Source organism: Cryptotermes secundus, unplaced genomic scaffold (genome assembly GCF_002891405.2).
Source record: "Cryptotermes secundus unplaced genomic scaffold, Csec_1.0 scaffold693, whole genome shotgun sequence".
In the NCBI taxonomy this organism is placed as follows: domain Eukaryota; kingdom Metazoa; phylum Arthropoda; class Insecta; order Blattodea; family Kalotermitidae; genus Cryptotermes; species Cryptotermes secundus.
The window spans coordinates 1,186,739-1,204,785 of NW_019722434.1; the positions used below are offsets into that span (position 1 = coordinate 1,186,739).

An 18,047-nucleotide genomic window follows, 5' to 3' on the forward strand; every position below is an offset into this window, starting at 1 on the left:
GTCTGACACTTGGTCTCTCTCATTAAGGGAAGAACACAGACTGAGGGTGTTTGTGAACAGGGTGTTGAGAATATTTGAACCAAAGAGGGAGGAAGTAACAGGAGGGTGGAGAGAACTGCATAATTGGGTGTTTCATAATTTGCACTTCTCACCACATTTTGGAATGGTACTGAAGAAGATGAGCTGGAGCAGGCGTGTAGCATATAAATGGGAACAGAAGGGATGATGTTGCAACAGACACCCTACTGTTGCGTGACGTCACAGCCTAGCGGCGAGTGGTGTTTACCGAGCGTTGCGTAATTATGGAAGGAGTGGGGGTATGTGATGTCACTCACGAGAACGCAGAGTTCACGTGACCCCTACTTCCTGTTGCACCATCAATGTCACACTATTAATGTTGATTTTCAAGAAATAGGTTGTGAGTGTTAAAAACCATGTCCAACGTGTGAACTCGCTGAAGAGTGTGTGGAAGTCAGTTTAGTTACTTCTCCTTTGTATCTAAGAGGTCACATTTGTGTTGGCAGGAATGTTTGTTGCTGCAGCCATAAAGGAGTTGCGACAGTGTGTGTTGCCCACTATGGTGTTTCTCGTGAGTCACTACACAATGGTGGCGATATCGCAGCAGGCTGGTGAGTACAGTTCAGTGGAGGAATATGGTCGTCAGTTCCGTGTACCTCAGGAAATGTAAATGGCTGTGGTCTTTATTGGGCTCAATGCCAGTTTCCAGTATGTGCATAGATATCACATTGTGTATTGTAACGGAGTGTTATGAAGTTGTTTCATTTGAGGTTCTCACAAGGCGAGTATGGAGAACACAGTGCCTCTCATTTCCGTATCAGCAGTTTTCACATCATGCCATGGGGAACATCAGCATGCCCACTGAGCTGCTCATGCAGTTTACCCAACTTGCCCCACTATGTTGACTTAGTGACAGTTTCATGCACTCTCCACACCATGCTCAGTTTGTTTTGTGCATCTCCTGTTTCACTGTGTTTGTGTTCTTCAGGAATGCAGCCACAGGCTGGTAAGAGAGTTAGGTGAGCGCTGCTTGCCTGTCTTACTCTTCTGCTCTGAAGTGTAGGCAGTGGTGAACTCCTGCCAGATTGTGTGGTGTTACAGTCCAGAAAACTGCACCATTCATGAAGAGTTCCATCTTCTGGAATGTCACGACATGCAGTCCGTTGAAAGTCGACTGACATTTCAGAGGAACATATCACCTCCATCTTCAGGGTAGAAGAATAAGCCAAGCAAGAAAACAGTGTGAAAGCAGGTGACATATTCCTTCGAAACCTCTGCCTGCTGTTATAGCCCAGAAGATAGAACTCTTCATAACTACCGCTGTGAGAGCCTCAGATCCTGCATGTTGTACTGTTCATGGTCGCCATGTAGGCAGTATATTTCACTGAAACACCGGTAAACTTCTGCCAGACTGCATGGAATTACAACCTGGAAGACCAGGCTCTTCATAGTCCCTGCTGTGAGAACCTGTACATGTGCATTTCCCAGCATTTTATGGAAACCGAAGGTTCATTACCATGTTCACAAGAGCCTCCCCACTGGTCCCTGTCCTGAGCCAGATCAATTCAGCCCATACCATCCCATCTTATCTCTCTAAGATCCATTTTAATATTGTCCACGCACCTACGCCTTGGTCTTCCCAGTGGTCTCTCTCCTTCAGGCTTTCCCACCAATATCCTATATGCATTCCTCTTCTCCCCCATTCGTGCTACATGCTCTGCTGTGAGAACCTGTAGTCCAGTGAAGTAAATGTGTTGATACTGCCTCTTCATGTGTTTGTGGGTCCGGTTGGCCTGGCTTAATGATTTGCCGCTGCTTCATCTCTCACCCAGGTCCATTCTCCATGACATCGAAGCAGGCAAGCCTGAAGGGCATGGACCCCCTGGTGCTCATAGACTCTCTGGCTGTCATAATGGGACATGAGGAGAAGGAGTTGTGCAAGCCAGGACACTTGGCGCTTGTCCTGATCCTGGAGACCGCCATCAACATTCTCGGCTCCAAGCAGAAGGCAAACACTGTTTATGCAATAACACCTGTACATTTAGCACTGTGAGACTGAACATTGTGGTCGAGGCATTAGCATTCGGGACGCCCCAGAATGAAATTTTGGCCCAGAGACTAGTTATCCTTACGAAGATCTTTTCGTGATTTTACTCGGTCTCTGTAGATAAATTCTGGGAAGGTACCTTTAAATAGGCCATGACTGCTTCCTTTGCAATCCTTTACATTTAACAGTTCATAAGTCACCCAATCATTTGGCAATGTGTGGTCTGAGCTTCTGACTGTGTCATTAAATTAACCATAAATGAACGCTATGATAATGCAAGTACCAAGCAAGTTGACACTTCCAACATAAGTCTGGCTCAGATCTCAGTCAGGATATCGACTGTCCTGACAGGTCTTTCATGGTTTTCCTTAGTCCATCCATTAAAGTGCCAGTATGGTACCTAAAATTAGGCCTACTATTTCCAGCCATTTTATACTACACACTGCCACAGTCAATAAGTTCGTGGAATGGCCGCAAAGTGTTGTACGGGAATTTACTGCCGATATGTTTCAGCAATGTTTTCGACAGCTATATCAACATTGGCAGACTTGCATAGTGGCCAACGGCAACTATTTTGGGGGCCGATGTGGATGTGTGTAAGTGTGTGTGTGAATACCTTGTAATATGATGCAATAAAACCACATTCCACGAACTTAATGACTCTGTCACATATATAGTCTGTGTTACTGATAGTGTCATAAAGAAAATAAATCCTATCATGTGTTTCAGGGGCTGCGTGACTTATAGACGGGGTTCGGATTGGATGATTGGTTTTATTGCACTTATACACTCAACTTATAACTACAATTAATTATAGCACTATGGCTGTAACCACACTTCACAGTTCACTGTTACAGACACTAGTGTCCTCAGTCTTCATTAGTCGTATCCTGGCAACAGATTTATAACAGTCTCATTCTAACTGCAGTGCACTATGAAGTCTTCTTTGCACATGCTAATTCCTCTGTTGCCATCATCTTTGACTTCCGTCCCCAGAGACTCTCTCAGTTCTCAACTAACTGATTAGTTCTCTGCTGCAACTGCCAGCTCTGGAACTCAACTGAACTCTTCTTTATAACCACTTTGCACGGACTGAAGAGAGAACACGGTTTCTAACAATACCCCTATTGTTGTGTGTTTACCCATCCGTTACTTAGAAATTGGTTCTTCTTTTGTTGCATGAATATTCGTTGTCATGGGAATGTGTGTAGAAATCTGTTCCCTAGACATTAGTTGTATAGCAGTGGCTGTACTTGCTACTGTACTGTGGTAATGTAGTTACATACTCAGTGATGGCATCCCCTCTTACTTTAGCTTCTGGTTCTACTTATTATTCCCTTTTTCTGCATTCTTCTCCTACTTCCTTTACTCCTTTCCCTTCTCCTAATTCTTCACACTCTTCTCTTCTGTCCTTGCTTTCTCCTGCTGTTCCTCTGATTTATTCATGTCTGTCCCACTTTTCGTCAGCCATATTTACGTGTGCGACTTATCTGAAGAGTTTGCTGCTGTTCCAGGCTTGCCAGCTGCCCCTCATGGAGTACCTGGCAGAACGCATGTGTTCGCTGTGCTATGAGCGAGCCTGGTATGCCAAGCTGGGTGGCTGCATTGCCATCAAGTTCCTGGTTGAGCGCATGGCTATGCGTTGGGTGCACGAACACCTGTTCCTGTTCCTCACTGCCCTGCTGTTCGTCATGATGGATCTCACAGGAGAGGTAGGTTCACCGTTATACCCGTTGTAGGGAGACAGCAAGAGTGCTGACCAGTTATCCTTGCTCAAGCTGTAGGAGTAGGGGAAAGGGGGTGGCTGTTGAGCGTATAGTATTGTGAACACATTCTGCCAGCTGTTGGTATTAATTAATTAATAATTAATTATGTATTAATGAATTAATGTAGTTATTTATTTCTGTTGCGGAGGTCGTGGAATTTTTAAGGATGGAAAAATTCAGGGAACAAGTCCTCCGGGAGGGACTTTAAGCCGTGGGTCCCGTGTCGTAGATTTACGGCACGTAAAAGATCCTCATTTCTCTAGGAGAACTCTGAGCAAAATTAGGCAAAAATCCCTCCCAAGTAGTTTCCAATGCCTCTGGTAGATGGGGGAGGTATCGGGTACCGAGGGCCGACCTCGTTGGCTGAACAGGGCTGATAGCACGCGCCAGTACCGGTAGGGTATGGCGACTGGTAGAATATCAAAGGGGGACATACAATAGACTATTAGTTGTGGTGCATGGGGAAACCCACCCCCTCCAATAATAATAATAATAATAAATAATAATATTTATTTCTGTTCACATAATGTATTTCTTTATAATTTATTTATGTAACAATACTCTGTGATCACAATTGCTGGAGCCACTGTAAGGACAGAAGTGCAGTGAGATAAGTTATTAGTGTTGTTAGTGCTTTAGACACTTCAAAACATGAAATTTATGTAAATAATATTTAAAAATTTAATTCTCCCTCTCAAGAAGCTGACTGTCCCCATGACAAAGTGTGCTCTTTATTCTGACAGTCTTAATAAAAAATGTGGTGCTCTGCAGAATGGGGAGTCTTGTATTGTTAAAGCTGGTGGTACATAAAATAAGAGGTTAACTTGTGCATGTTCTGACAGTGGTCACTGGCATGTACAGGTTTCAAGTGGTGCAGTTGACATGGCAAAGGCAAACTTGGAGAAGATGCTCATCAGTTGTGCTGCTCCTGTGGAGAGAGATGGAACTAACGATGATGCGGTGAATGCTCAGCAGAAGAGTCTGTTTGAAGTGACACATGAGCTTGTACGACAAGTGACCAGCCCGAACACTCTACTCAGGGAGCAGGTAAATATCATTCACATATAACTGCGTCACTCCCATTCGGTTCCTGTGAATGATGTGTGGAATCCCTACTTAATGAATCTGGAGCGTTTGGGTGTTCGCCCCTGTGGAACAAATTCATGGTGAAGAGTACCCCTGGTGTAAAAAAAATGATTATCGCCTTTGTATTCAATAGCTGCCATCTCACTTTCTTTGATGCTGGTGAACCCATTGACCACCATTCAGTGCTTTGCCTCTTTGTCTGAGGGTCATACTGGAAACAACATGATTCATCCTTGGCAATGATACTATTGATGAACATGGAATTGTTCTGTTCCTCATGTAAAAATCAGCAGAAATTGAAGCTCACACCTCCTTTTGATCCCAAGTGAGTGTGTGCAGGACTAGCCAGGCATTGAGTTTTTGTTTACCCAAGTCCTCTCACAGAATTTGGTGGCAGATCAACTTACTCATATGCAGGGCATCAACTAACATGCACAGTGTAACAGCATGGTCTCTGATGTGAACCATGTTGTCTTCATTCTGGGAACTCAAAGGCCAGCCTGATCTTGTATCATCCTCCACTGACACCCTGCCCAACATGAATTGTCTGTGCCACTCAAACACTCGCACCCTAGATAAAACGTCATCACCATAGGCATCACATAGAAGCTGCAAAGCCCAGCTTCACATGAAATTTGAAGTTACCTCGCTCTTAAAATTTAACATTCATTCATTCTCACAGCCCAAATCTGCAACTGACAAATGACATGGGTTTTTTTTACGCTGGGCCTGGCTGTGTACCAGAGGTTGAGTGAACTAACATCAATAACATAGGCCAGTCATAAATTGTCCTGTATTTAGAACACCTTTTCCCAGAATTGCCCAACATTTACGTAAGCCAAGATATTAAATCAGTCTCAGAACTTTATGGACAGATATTGTAGCTTCCCATAATGATATAGATGTTGCCCATTGCACCTTTCTGTGTTCATATGTTTCAGTGGTGCCTAACTGCAGTTTGCACAAGACTGTACATCTTCTCAGGATGTTACAACTTTCTCTTCTGTTATTTTGTTGCTTCTTACCCTGATTTACTAACAGTGAACAGAGAGATCTTTACTTCTTTTGGACTTCATCCATGGTCTAGTGTAAAAGACAAAAGACCACAAGGAGTCTCTCTGTCTTTAGGTGGGTAGGGGAGGATAAACCTACTCAGTTGGGCCCACCAGAAAGAGCTAATCTCAATCACTGGGAAAACCCCAGTCCATAGAAAACAACCTATGAACAACCGATAACCGGTTCCATCAGTGGGAAATAAGAATAAAATCACAGTAAAAGACATGATAGAAAATTTTGTGCCAAGCATGCACATGTCAACAATGTAAAAAACATAAGTATAGATTAAATTCCAGGAATTCTGTTAAAAATGAAAGTAAAAACTTGGATGATGCATGCGTAATCTGTGTGAATAAAGAATCGTGCCACCAGGGCGACTTCCAGGAATCAGACTAATCCCCGGAGCAAACCTTGCAGAGGTAGTGGAAGCCTCTAATATTCATAAAAAATTACATTTTTGAATTGTTAACCTCTTCATTGATGAGGGGAATTCCTATGGGAGAAATATCCAAACTGGGTTGGCTGATCGGATTGGTTGAACATGCCCTATGAGCTGATTCTTTGTACTTTCTGTATCTGCTGTTACTTTCAACCTCCAAGCCAAAAGAAGTACAGTATACACCATCATCAGAATCCTTTCAAGTCTGTCAGAGAGATCTTTGTTGCACTCTTCAGTGACCATAAGCATGACCAGTTAATAGTTAAGTGACTCCTAGTGTTGAATTTTGCGCAGAGAGTAGCTGTGTCCAGATTTATGTTTTATCCGCTGTTTTTAATTACCTACTCTACTTCTCTCTGTGGATAATCAAGAGTTTATGGCATACTTTCCTGAATGTTCTTTTGAAAGTTGGGATGTGCATAACAGTTAATGTTACATAACATGCCTCAGGCAATGCACTCGCTGGAGGTCCTGGCTCGCATCCAGAACAAGACTGTGACAGAGGTGATGGAGCCACACAGAGAGCTACTCCAAGACATGATCCCACCAAAGAAACACCTCCTGCGCCACCAGCCAGCGAATGTACAGATCGGCATCATGGATGGCAACACATTCTGCACCACACTGGAGCCACGACTCTTCACCATCGGTGAGTCACTGTGCAAATTTGTAAGCTTCCTAGCATTCTAGAAAAATAAAATGATTATCACATCAGAAAAATATCTCCTTTGACCAGGTATGTGTTTTGTTGATATGACAACACACAGCAGTTAAAACTTTAAAGGAGAACAACACTCAAATTAAGAAATTGAAGTTTAGTCATGTACTTTGAAAGCCGTAATGAGGATTCAAATGACATCCAAGAACTCTGCCATAATACTTGCACCGCACTTTAACGGCCATGGCTGCCATACATTTTGGGAAGATTATGGAGTAAATGTCATGTTATATTTGAGTGTTTTCAATTAAGTTCACGGTAGAAAACAGACAGATGTTTCATTTTTACTTAAAAGTGTAATGTTTCATTTTTCTTCACAGTTTTTGCTGCAAACATTTTTGGCTCAGATAGTTGACGAGTTACACTTGAAGTGCAGGAAGAACTGAATGCGGGCCATCATGTGAAGTGTCTGTTGTTCTTGTCAGATTTTAACCGAGAGTGGAATGTACTGATGTACTTTATTAAAACGTCATGAAAATCAGTTCAGTGATTGAGTTGTTTCATTTCTACAGTGTGACAGATTGATGAATTGTCTAGGTGTTCTGTGGGGTTGCAAACATTGTTCTGAACTGGCTGAGAATAGGGTCCAGTGGTGGACCTTTCCAAATGTACTGACAGCTGTTTTGGTTCCATAACATAGGAGAACATCTTGGCTAGTTGAGTTGCTTCCAGCTGCTCAAGCAGGATACTCTACTGTCTAGATTTTCAGCTACACGGCAAAGTGCCTATCAGTGTCTTACGCTTTGCTTCACAGGCCTTCTTGCTTATTTTTATTAAGCTGGAACAGGCTTCGTCTAATGATACGCATTCAAATTGTTTTTCAGACCTGTCCATTGTGGAGCACAAGGTCTTCTTCCACGAGCTGTTATCCCTGTGTGAGGCAGAGAACTCTGTCCTTAACAAGCTGCCATGCTATAAGTCAGTAAGCAATCTCGTCCCTCTGCGCAAGTCTGCACTTCGAGCCCTGGCAGCGTGCCACTACATCCAGTCTTGTCGAGAGAAGATATTCCCAGTGCTGTACAAAGCTCTGGAGCAGTCAAACCCAGAGCTGCAGGAGGCCGGCTTCGAATGCATGAAGAAGTTCATTGCAGGCTTCCAGATTGACATGGAGATGGTAAGCACACAGAATTGGACAGCAGAAAGAAAAGAAGCTTGTTCAGGGTCAACTTAAAATTGAAAAGTTTAAGCTCGGAATTCTCAACATTTTGCGTCTTCCATCCCACCATAATTTTGTCAGAGTACCCTAGTCCCACCATAGTAAATGCAGAGCTTCTCTTTGTAGTAACCAGAATATGGTGCCCTATAGTGTGGTTCACTGACATGTCAGAGGGACCTACTACATCCATTTTCAGGGTTAAAGAATAAACCACTGCTAGCTGCTAGCTTCTTGCTAGTTACTTGCTTGACTTACTTCACAATCCTGAAGATGGAGGCAGTGAGTCCCTCTAAATTGTCTGTAAACTTGTGCCAGACTGCAGGGTGTCACATCTCCCCAGTGCGGTCCTGTTGGCAGAAGCACACTTACAGTACAGCACCAAGACATGAAGCCCCACTGTGGGATCCATAACCCCAGTAGAGACACGTGAACCTCATGTAATGGGATTGCGCTACGCAGTTCGTCATTCCATATCCGTGTAGTTGACACAGAGGCACTGTGTGCCCTGAGCTAGATTCAGGCATCAGCATTGTGTCACTGTGCTGTGACATGACATGTATGCTTGGGATCAGCACTGACAAACTGAAATGGCATTCTGAGAAACTGAAAGCAAATTGAAATTAGGAAATGCTTTCTACCATTCAGTTAACAATATTTTGGCTTTCCATGTGCTCATAATGTCCCTGCCCTCCTCCTCATTGCTCATAGTGTAGGAAACTATAATTGTACCTATTTTTTATATGGGTGCAGAACTCGGTCTGTCACATTAAGGGAAGAACATGTGCTGAGGGGAATATTTGGACTGAAAAGGGTGGGACTGACTGAATCAAGAAATTGCATAGTGAGGAGTTTCATGATGTAGTGGCCTTCACTAGACATTGTTGTGGGGATCACCTCAAGGAAATTAAGATGTGCAGGTCATATAGCATGCATAGGAGAGATGAGAAATGTATACAGAGATTCTGGTTGGAGGTAAGAGATCACTTGGATGACCTAGACAGAGGATAATATTAAAATGTATCTTATAAATATGAGATGTGTCAGTATAAGCTGAAGTCACCTCACTTAGTGTAGGGTCTATTGGCAGGTCATTTCCTTTACAGTGCTGTCAGGATTTCTGAATGTACGGCATCAAATCTTAGGATGATAAGTGAATAATTGATTGGATAGGATGTGGAAGGAAGGAGTCGTGGCCTAATTTGAGGATCTGTCCTTGAATTGACCTGGAAGAACTGAGGAAAACAGTGAACTACCTCAGTCAGTATAACCAGTATCCCAACCAAGGTTTGAACCAAGTACGTCCCAAGTATGAATCTAAAACATTGCTTAAAGCTTAATTTGTGTCCTTTTGATTGCTGTAGGTTCACACTGTGATGCGTCCATTGCTGCTGACACTGGGAGATTATCGCAATTTAAGTCTCAATGGGGCCAAGCGCCTGTCATACTTGACGCAGCTATTTCCATCGAGCTTCAATGAAAAACTTTGTGAACAGCTGTTGCAACATCTGAAGAAGCTGCTGGAAGTTGCCATTTTAGCTCATAAAGGTAACTGGACAGCATGTCATTCGGTGGGACATGTGCTGTGTGGCAGCAGTGGTTACTCCACCGTCTCTCTCACACAGCTGTACGGATGCTGTCTCTGTTGTGGCAGGGATGTGTGTGCTGAAGTAGAGGCACAGGACTGGCACTGTATCCCACTGCAGGCCTTGACCTTCATATGGAGCTACAGCCTCAGTAATTCTAATGGAGAGGTTAATTACACACCCTGACCACTTAACCCCCCAGAAAAGAACATCCCCTATACTCATTCTGTGGGAGTCCGTGTTGGCCCCAAAGTCACTCTGGATGTGGCGACAAAGGTAGAAATTGCCACCAGACCTGCAGCTTTCACAGCATGGACTATTTTAAAGTACTAATGTCTGGGATGTGACACCATGTAGCCTGGTAGACGTTCAACTATAATTCGTAGGAATATACGTACTATATCTGCCTTCAGCGTGCAGAGCCACTTGCTTTCTGTTCACTCTTCAGCTAAAGGTAGAGGCACTGCACATCATTACAGCCCAGGAGGTTAGTACTCCTCAGTGGAATAGATCCGTGATTCTCTGGTCATCCAGCCCATAGCTTAGGCACTGTGCGAAGTGAGCTGTAGCAGCTCCATGTTCCTAGAAGAAGTGCCTTAGTTCTGTCTTGCATTTATTGCTGAATATGGTAATCTCTACATGGTCAGAACCGGCACGTTTGAGTGTTGTACTGTGAATACAGAGCAGATGTACTTGTACAAATGGTGTATACATCGTTCTGTCGTCAGTTTTGTCAGAAGGAATGTATGTATATTTGTATTGTATTTATACCACTTCAGTGCATGCTCCGTTGAGCTTATATATTTAATAATTTATTTAATGACAATGTCAGTAGCTCAGACTATACAGTGTGTGTGCAAGATAATCACAGCATTTCACAGTAACATCCTTTCCAGATCATTCTACGTGATCATCCTCAGATTTCATTACGTTCTAATTAACTTCTCTCTGTGACAGAGCATTGTTAAATATCCTGCAGATTAGCAGTCCATTGAGAACAAAATGGTGGTGTTGGGGCTTGCTTCATGAGACCTGAGGTGCTCACATCAGTGGGATGTGATGCTGCATAGTGTGGTAGAAGTTTACAAATGTTATGGAAGAATGTACTGTCTCCATCTTCAGGGTCAGAGAGTAATCGAAGAGCAGCAGTCACACAGCAGGCAATTCATTTTGCTTGCTCTCCGGTCTCTTGACCCTGAAGATGGACATTATGTTAATTTGAGAAATGTGGGCAAACTACTGTCAGACCACACGGTGTCACACACTGGGAAATGGTGCCCTTCAGGAGCCGCTTTCTCTGAATTTTTCTAGGAGTGTCGAAGAATGGAGAAAATGAACAGAAGATAGCGACCATCATTGGCATTTTCCACCAGATTCCTGCTGCAACACCCAAGTTCATCGACATATTGTGTCGGTTAGTTCTGCAGACAGAAAAGAGCCTTCTGGTGGAGGCAAGTTCTCCATTCCGGGAGCCACTGATGAAGTTCCTTCTGCGCTTCCCACAAGAGACGATCGACCTGTTTCTGCATGACAATAACATCAAGGTGATGTGTCTCTCCAAGTATATGCAAACATCTGCCTCACATGTCAGTTTCCATCTGATATGCACTGACTTGAGATGACCCATCCATACAAACCTTTACATTGTGTTCAATACATTTTCCCTCCATCCTAGTGGAAAAGTCTGGATTACTGTGGTGATGATTCTAAGCGCTTTTATTTGCAACCAGTTGTTTAAGTGATTGAGAAACAGTTAATGCATAACCATCCTTTTTATTTCTATGTCACTCCTACTGACTGTAAATTAATTTTCCTAGAATTAAAGAAAAAAGAGATGCTTGGTAATGGACAGCATAGAATTCCTGCCATCTGTTGTCCTCATGTCCAAACTGTTAGGAGAGATATCAAAGAACATAAAGCCTAGTGATGTAAAGCTCATTATGTGGTCATATTATGCCAGTAAATTCACAATTTGTTGTCAGAAGTCATCCAGTTGTTACAGTAGGACACGATTGCCAGTGGTTTCATTGCACAGCAGACTAATCAGCAGATGTAGTGGATTTTACTGTAATTTCTGCTTATGATGTTGCGGCTGCAGGATCAGCAGTGGAGTCGCTACTTGGAGTTTATGATCAAACACAAGGATGGGAAGCCATTCCGAGATGTTCTGCAGAACAGCAGCATGCGACTTATCAACTTGGCCCTTGGAAATAGTTCCCAGCAGCCTCTGCAGCCAGGTACATCAAATGCTGCTGTATTATTTAAGGAGGACCATATTTAGCCTACTTTTGATATTTTTAAAAAATAAAAATATGCTTATGAGATCACCTTGCTGTTTGTGAATCCCCACCTATGAACTTTTGAATGCCTGAGTGAATCTTTATGAAACTTGGTATGTATGTCATGGCGCCTGAGCCCATCTCAGCGGCATATTTTATAAATCCCTCCCATCATTCTGTGTGTCTGTATCCCCATATCGTTGCTAGGCAAAGGCTTGGTAAAAACGTTACCATGGCAACGAATACACCTGCAACAGTAGATGAACTGTTGGACACATTTTCTGTATGATCGATGTCGTATCAAAGAAAGTAGGTGATTATTTCTTCCCAGAACTTCTTGTTTCTTAATGCTGTAGAAAAGGCATGTGTGTTACAAATGATTTTCAACCATCTGACCTGCAGTTTTCATAACTTGGATTGTGACTGCAGCAACAGTCCGCTAACAGTGAAACCAAACACATGTGTTCTGTACAGAGGCCATGAAAGAAGTCCCATGAATCTCTTTCGATCTCCTACATTCCCACCCAAGCACGCGTCCCTGTTTACCTGTTCTGTCCTGCCATTCTCTTTGTATGCAAATTGGTAGGAATAGTCATGTCAAACTTTGCTAGCAACAAGCATTTTAGGCTGGTTGAAATATACCAAAGTGGCCTGAGAAGGAATACAGCAGCAGGCAGAGAGGGGAAGATCTTTAGCATCTTCATCCCTAGCACCATCCCTGGGCCTTCATTCCATGGCCGTAGTGTAATGTGCAAACTCAAGCTCCTCTCTCGGCTGGCTGAGGAGCTCTGCTTCTCTCGTGCGTGTGTGATGCGAGTGTAATAGATGTGCTTCATTCTACAGCAGACAAGAGGGAGATGCAGTACCAGAGCATCCGCATCACTTCACTGCTCATAAAGCTGGATGATCAGTGGCTGTCATCACAGCACCAACTTGTCACTGCCTACAAACAGATTTGGTGCGACGACCAGTACCAGGTACACAGCATTGTAAAGTCAGGTGGAGGTGCAGCTGTAGATCAGATCCCAGGTTCAGTTCCTAAATAGTTTGTGTAGGTTTTATGATAGACAGTGGCACTGTGGGAAGTTTTCCTATGCTAGCATTCCACCAGTCGCCCATACTCATCTATTACTAGTGGCTGGTGCGGTAGACCCATTTGAAGCCACAGTAGCAAGGGGCTCAGTCTCACCCCACTCTTAAGAAAAACAGAGATGCAGTCCCGGTTGTTGAGAAGCACATTCCTTAATAATCTGTCCTCACAGCACTAGTTAGTCGATGTCGACAGGCCAGTCTGCTGATACTGAAGGATTGCTGTAAAAGCTGTCAGGCATTTTTAAACCGGCATTGGATCTTTCAAATCTGGGCTCAGGATAGGGACCAGTGGTATGGTCTTTTGAACATGGTAATGAACCTTTGGGTTCAAGAACATTCTATTTTTCTGTAGCTGACAATCACTTGTGCTGCATGGAGTTTATGAGTGATTCAGATATAACCACTGCTTCCGATATGAAGCTCAGATTCCTCTGTAATAGCCCTGCCTTCTCCTGTGTACAAAATATTTATACATCAATGCAGGACAGATTTCCTTTTTGGTTAGATGTTTGTGTTTGTCCAGCAGGAGTTCCACCGGAAGGTGGACTGCGTAGATTACCAGCATTGGAAGGAACCGAAACTTATCATCAAGATCCTCTTGCACTTCTTTTGCCATCATCCGAATGACATCGACCTGCTGTTCCAGCTGCTGCGTGCCCTTTGTGAGCGGTTCATACCAGACTTCCAGGTTCGTATGGCTCCTCTGTGAGAGCCAGTGAAAAATTTCGCCTTCCGATATGAAACTTCATTGAACTATAAACCTATCCTATTCACTGCCCTTCATGTAGCCCATAAGCCCTTGTACATTGTTCAGTACAAATTCTGTTATTGTGTAGTGCATGTGTGACATTTCCACTGTTTCAGTTCCTGCGGGACTTCCTAGAGAATGTTGTGGCCCAGAGCTACACCATAGAGTGGAAGCGTTCTGCCTTCTTCCGGTTTGTAGAGCACTTCCCAAACCCATCTGTGTCCCAGGAGCTCAAGTCGAAGATACTGCAAATGGTGCTGATTCCTTGCTTTGCTCAGAGCTTCGAGCGTGGGGAAGGCGAGAAGCTGGTGGGCAGCTCTGCAGCTCCTGACCAGGACAATCCTGACAATGTCGTGTCTGTCTTCATCAGCAAGGTCAGAAATTATATCGTAGTAACATTAAAGGGTCAGTCTGTTGAACTTTGTTGCTTAGTGGATTGTAGTTCTGATTCTTATTCATAATTAATATATTTTCTCATTTCCATATTGTTGGACGTTAAAATCGCTAAAGGTCACAGTGAGACAACATATTAAAGGAAACCTTTCTGAAATTTCTCTCTTTGTGTATAAAGAAGAGCGCATGCCTGTGTGTTGTTTGTTCTCACGTTTCCACACTCTTGCACCTGTTTTGACAGTAAAGGACAAATATTTTAGTTTAAGTACCTCCCCTAAAATTTTAGAATCCCCTCACCCCCAGAAAACAGTGTTTTGTATTTGCTTGAGATATTTGCATTCACTAAAGCTCAGAGGAGCAAGGGAATGCCTTGCTTACTGTATGTCTGTGTGTTACAGTTCTTGAGAAGTTTAATTTTCACTTTTCCCGATATAAAGAGCAGTATTTAAAATTCACAAAATTTCAGTTTCGCCTTAGAAAAGTAGACCATTGTCACAATATTCTATTGCAGAATACCATCAGATAGAATCAGCATAATAGGCTTACTGTTATACTTTGAAGAAGGGGCAGTGTATTCCTCAAAAACATCGGTGAATTTCCACCAGATTACATGGGGTCGCGCCCCAGAAGGTTGTAAAGCTCTTCCAGAAAGTGACTGATGTGCTCAGGTAAGACAGAGTGCCATACTGCAGAGCCATCTTGAGACGCATACCTGCGTTTGTTTTTCAGGTGATTGATCCAGAAAATCCATTTGGCAACTCGGACTCTGTGCGGATTCTGCTGCTCCAGTTCTCTTGCCTGCTGGTGGAACAGGCCTCACCTCACATCCATGATGCAGCGAACAAACGTCAGGGTACCAAGCTGTCTGCATAATTCTGGGCTCTGTAGCGTGTAGAACAGAACATTGGCTCAATTCGTGGTGCCTTGTTCCTGTATCTATTTAGCTCTGTACTCTGTAGTGTTTGTAGTGGGTAGAACTGGCTCAGTTTTGCTGCCTGTGCTGTTAGCTCTGCTTGTAATCCTAACAGCTCATTAACCAGTCATATAAGTTACAACCCAGAATACATAGCAACATAAGGTGTGAATGTAGAGAAGGGTTTGGTAATTGTATTTGAGGTAGGGTATGGAGGGTGGAGAAAATTCAGTCAAACCAACCTGCATTCCAACCAAACCAGTGACTCCATGGCCCTCAACTGTATACAGTATGCAGGCATAAATGCACCCGTGACTTCCTAGTTTATGAATTTCTGAACTTATGATGCCATCAGATTAGCACCCATTAGACTTATGGTCCCAGTTTTCAGGCTTCCAATTCAACACTCAAGTTTTGGACCTTGGACAGCTTCTTCAGAGATGTCAACCCCCCCCCCCCGTGATGGCTCTTTTGCATCCAGTCTCAAGCCAAGTAGCCTTCCTAGTATCTGTTACAACCAGAGCTGCCCTGTTGTATTCAAAGAGATATCAATTTTCAATAAAATATTAATTTGTTTATGAACTTTGTAAATACTCCTGTAGATTGAATCATAACTGTTAATGATCTGTTGTGAAGCTGCATTGGCTGCAACTGTAGCTTATGGTGATCATTGCTAACATGTCAATTAACATAATTTATCGTTAATATTTTTAATAATTTAAGTGTTTAATGTTACGGTATTTGATATTCTGTTATCAGTTTTATAAGTCAGTAGTTTGAGGCATGACTGCTCACATAAGGAATTTACACATCATGTCTAGTTCTCCATGCCACATGCATCAGATGCTGATCTGGACCACCTCACTAATGCCATGCGGTGAGAATGCTGGTCACTGCTCTAGGTGTTCAAACCTGAAGAGGGTGATGTAAGTCCCTTTGCATGAGGATTGGGCATTCCCATGCTCAGCTTGAACTCTGAGCCTGAAGATAGAAGCAATATGTTCCCCTGAAACATCACTAAATTTCTACCAGATTGCATGATGCACGTTCATTAGAAAATTAAGAGCAGATCAGATTCAGGTAATGCTTACTAACATTCAGTTTAGAACTCTCTCTCTCTTCCTATCTGCTGTCTAAAAATGTAAAAATTGTAATTTGCCTGTAGTTTTGTATGGGTGTGAAACTTAGTCTCTGACATTGAGGGAGGAACATAGACTGAGGGTGTTTGAGAACAGGGCGCTGAGGAGAATATTTGGACCAAAGAGAGATGAAGTGAGAGGAGGTTGGAGAAAACAGCACAGTGAGGTGATTTGTAACTTGTGCTCTTCTCCAAGTATAATTAGAATGATCAAGTCAAGGAGGATGAGGTGGGCAGGGCATGTAGCTCGAATGGGGGAGAAGAGGAATGCACGTAGGATATTGGTGGGAAAGCCAGAAGGAAAGAGACCACTGGGAAAACCAAGGCATAGGAGGGTGAACAATATTAAAATTGATCTTAGAGAGATAGGATGGGATGGTATGGATTGGATTGATCTGGCTGCTGTCCTAGCCAAGAATCAAACCAAGCAGCTCCTGAATATGAATCTTGAGGTTTACCGCTGCATAAGCCTGTTCAGTCATAATGTATAAAGATTACTGTTGTCTGGTATGTGACACTGTATAGCCTGGTAGATATTTACCAGCGTTGCTGAAGAAGTTGCTGCCTGTATCATTTAAGCTTGAAGATGGAGGCCAGTGTTCCATGGAAGCAGGCTGAATGGTATTACACTCCAGAAGACGAGTGTTTGTCATAGTAACTGCCATCAGAAACTTAGATCCTGCCGTACCTCATATTGCAGGAAGCTGGGTTGTGTGAGTCCTGCCCAGAACTGCTTGTCATTTCTGATTCATCTTCATCTCTTTCACTCCAAGGATTAGGAGTAGGCTGTTTGAGATCACTTATGACTCGTTCCTGCATCTTCCCTTGTTTTGCTGTATACTTTGTAAAGTCACACTTTCAGTTCTGTCCATTCTTTGGAGATGTTCCTTCTAGTTCTGTTTTCTTGTGTCTTTGTGTCCAGCGAGAAAATTCCCAGATCCATCTTTGTGTTCTCATTCATTGCTCTCTCCGTTTCTCTGCAACCCTTCACAGAACTTAAAAATATGATTGCAGCTGCCAGTACTCTTGCCCAGTCTTAGCCTTCACTGTCTGAGATTCATGGCCAAGTAAGAACATCATTAGTGTTGTAGGTTTCTAAGACTTTAGTTAGTTGTACGTTTCACAAACTTACGTGTGATTTTGTGAGTGTGTGCATGCCAGTGGGTTCCTGCTTTCATTCACAGCATCAGAACTCTGTAACTTTATGTGTTGGCACTCTTGTGCCTGATGCAGTCCAGTTGTTGCACTCACGGTGTTTGAAATGACTTAAGATACTACAGAATGAGTTTTTTTACCTCACTTTCCTCATTTTGAAAATATTGAAGGAGGCTTATGAGAGCACCTTACTCTCCACATGCCCCCCTCCCTCCCAGTTGCTAGGCAATGGCCCATTGCTATTTAATGTTATATAAAATCATTATTTTTATGTGTCCCCTCCCATTTCTTTCATTTTTTTTGTGGTTTTTGTCATATCAAAGGGAAATATATGATCAATTCTTCCCAGAACTTGTTATATACCTGTGAAAAATTTATGAAGCCCAAATCCAAGGCTTTGTTGTAACCAGCTGAGCTGTCATGGCAGCTGACTGGATGATACTGGGTGCCAGTGTTTTAG

At 43.1% G+C, this 18,047-nt stretch overlaps 1 protein-coding gene across 4 annotated transcripts in view; it reads left to right on the forward strand.

Moving 5' to 3' along the window:
* Positions 1–18,047, forward strand: part of LOC111861437 (transformation/transcription domain-associated protein) — a 90,041-nt gene that overhangs the window by 26,021 nt on the left and 45,973 nt on the right. For 2 of the 4 annotated variants that reach the window (XM_023845998.2, XM_023845999.2), the window contains exons 20-32: positions 525–629; positions 1,851–2,026; positions 3,580–3,777; positions 4,693–4,878; positions 6,863–7,061; positions 7,955–8,244; positions 9,648–9,831; positions 11,181–11,413; positions 11,968–12,106; positions 12,992–13,125; positions 13,767–13,928; positions 14,105–14,362; positions 15,111–15,234. In XM_023845998.2, coding sequence (XP_023701766.1) covers positions 525–629; positions 1,851–2,026; positions 3,580–3,777; positions 4,693–4,878; positions 6,863–7,061; positions 7,955–8,244; positions 9,648–9,831; positions 11,181–11,413; positions 11,968–12,106; positions 12,992–13,125; positions 13,767–13,928; positions 14,105–14,362; positions 15,111–15,234 — 2,388 coding nt within the window. The remainder of the gene's footprint in view (positions 1–524; positions 630–1,850; positions 2,027–3,579; positions 3,778–4,692; positions 4,879–6,862; positions 7,062–7,954; positions 8,245–9,647; positions 9,832–11,180; positions 11,414–11,967; positions 12,107–12,991; positions 13,126–13,766; positions 13,929–14,104; positions 14,363–15,110; positions 15,235–18,047) is intronic. The other 2 variants (XM_023846000.2, XM_023846001.2) reach the window with 1 other exon arrangement.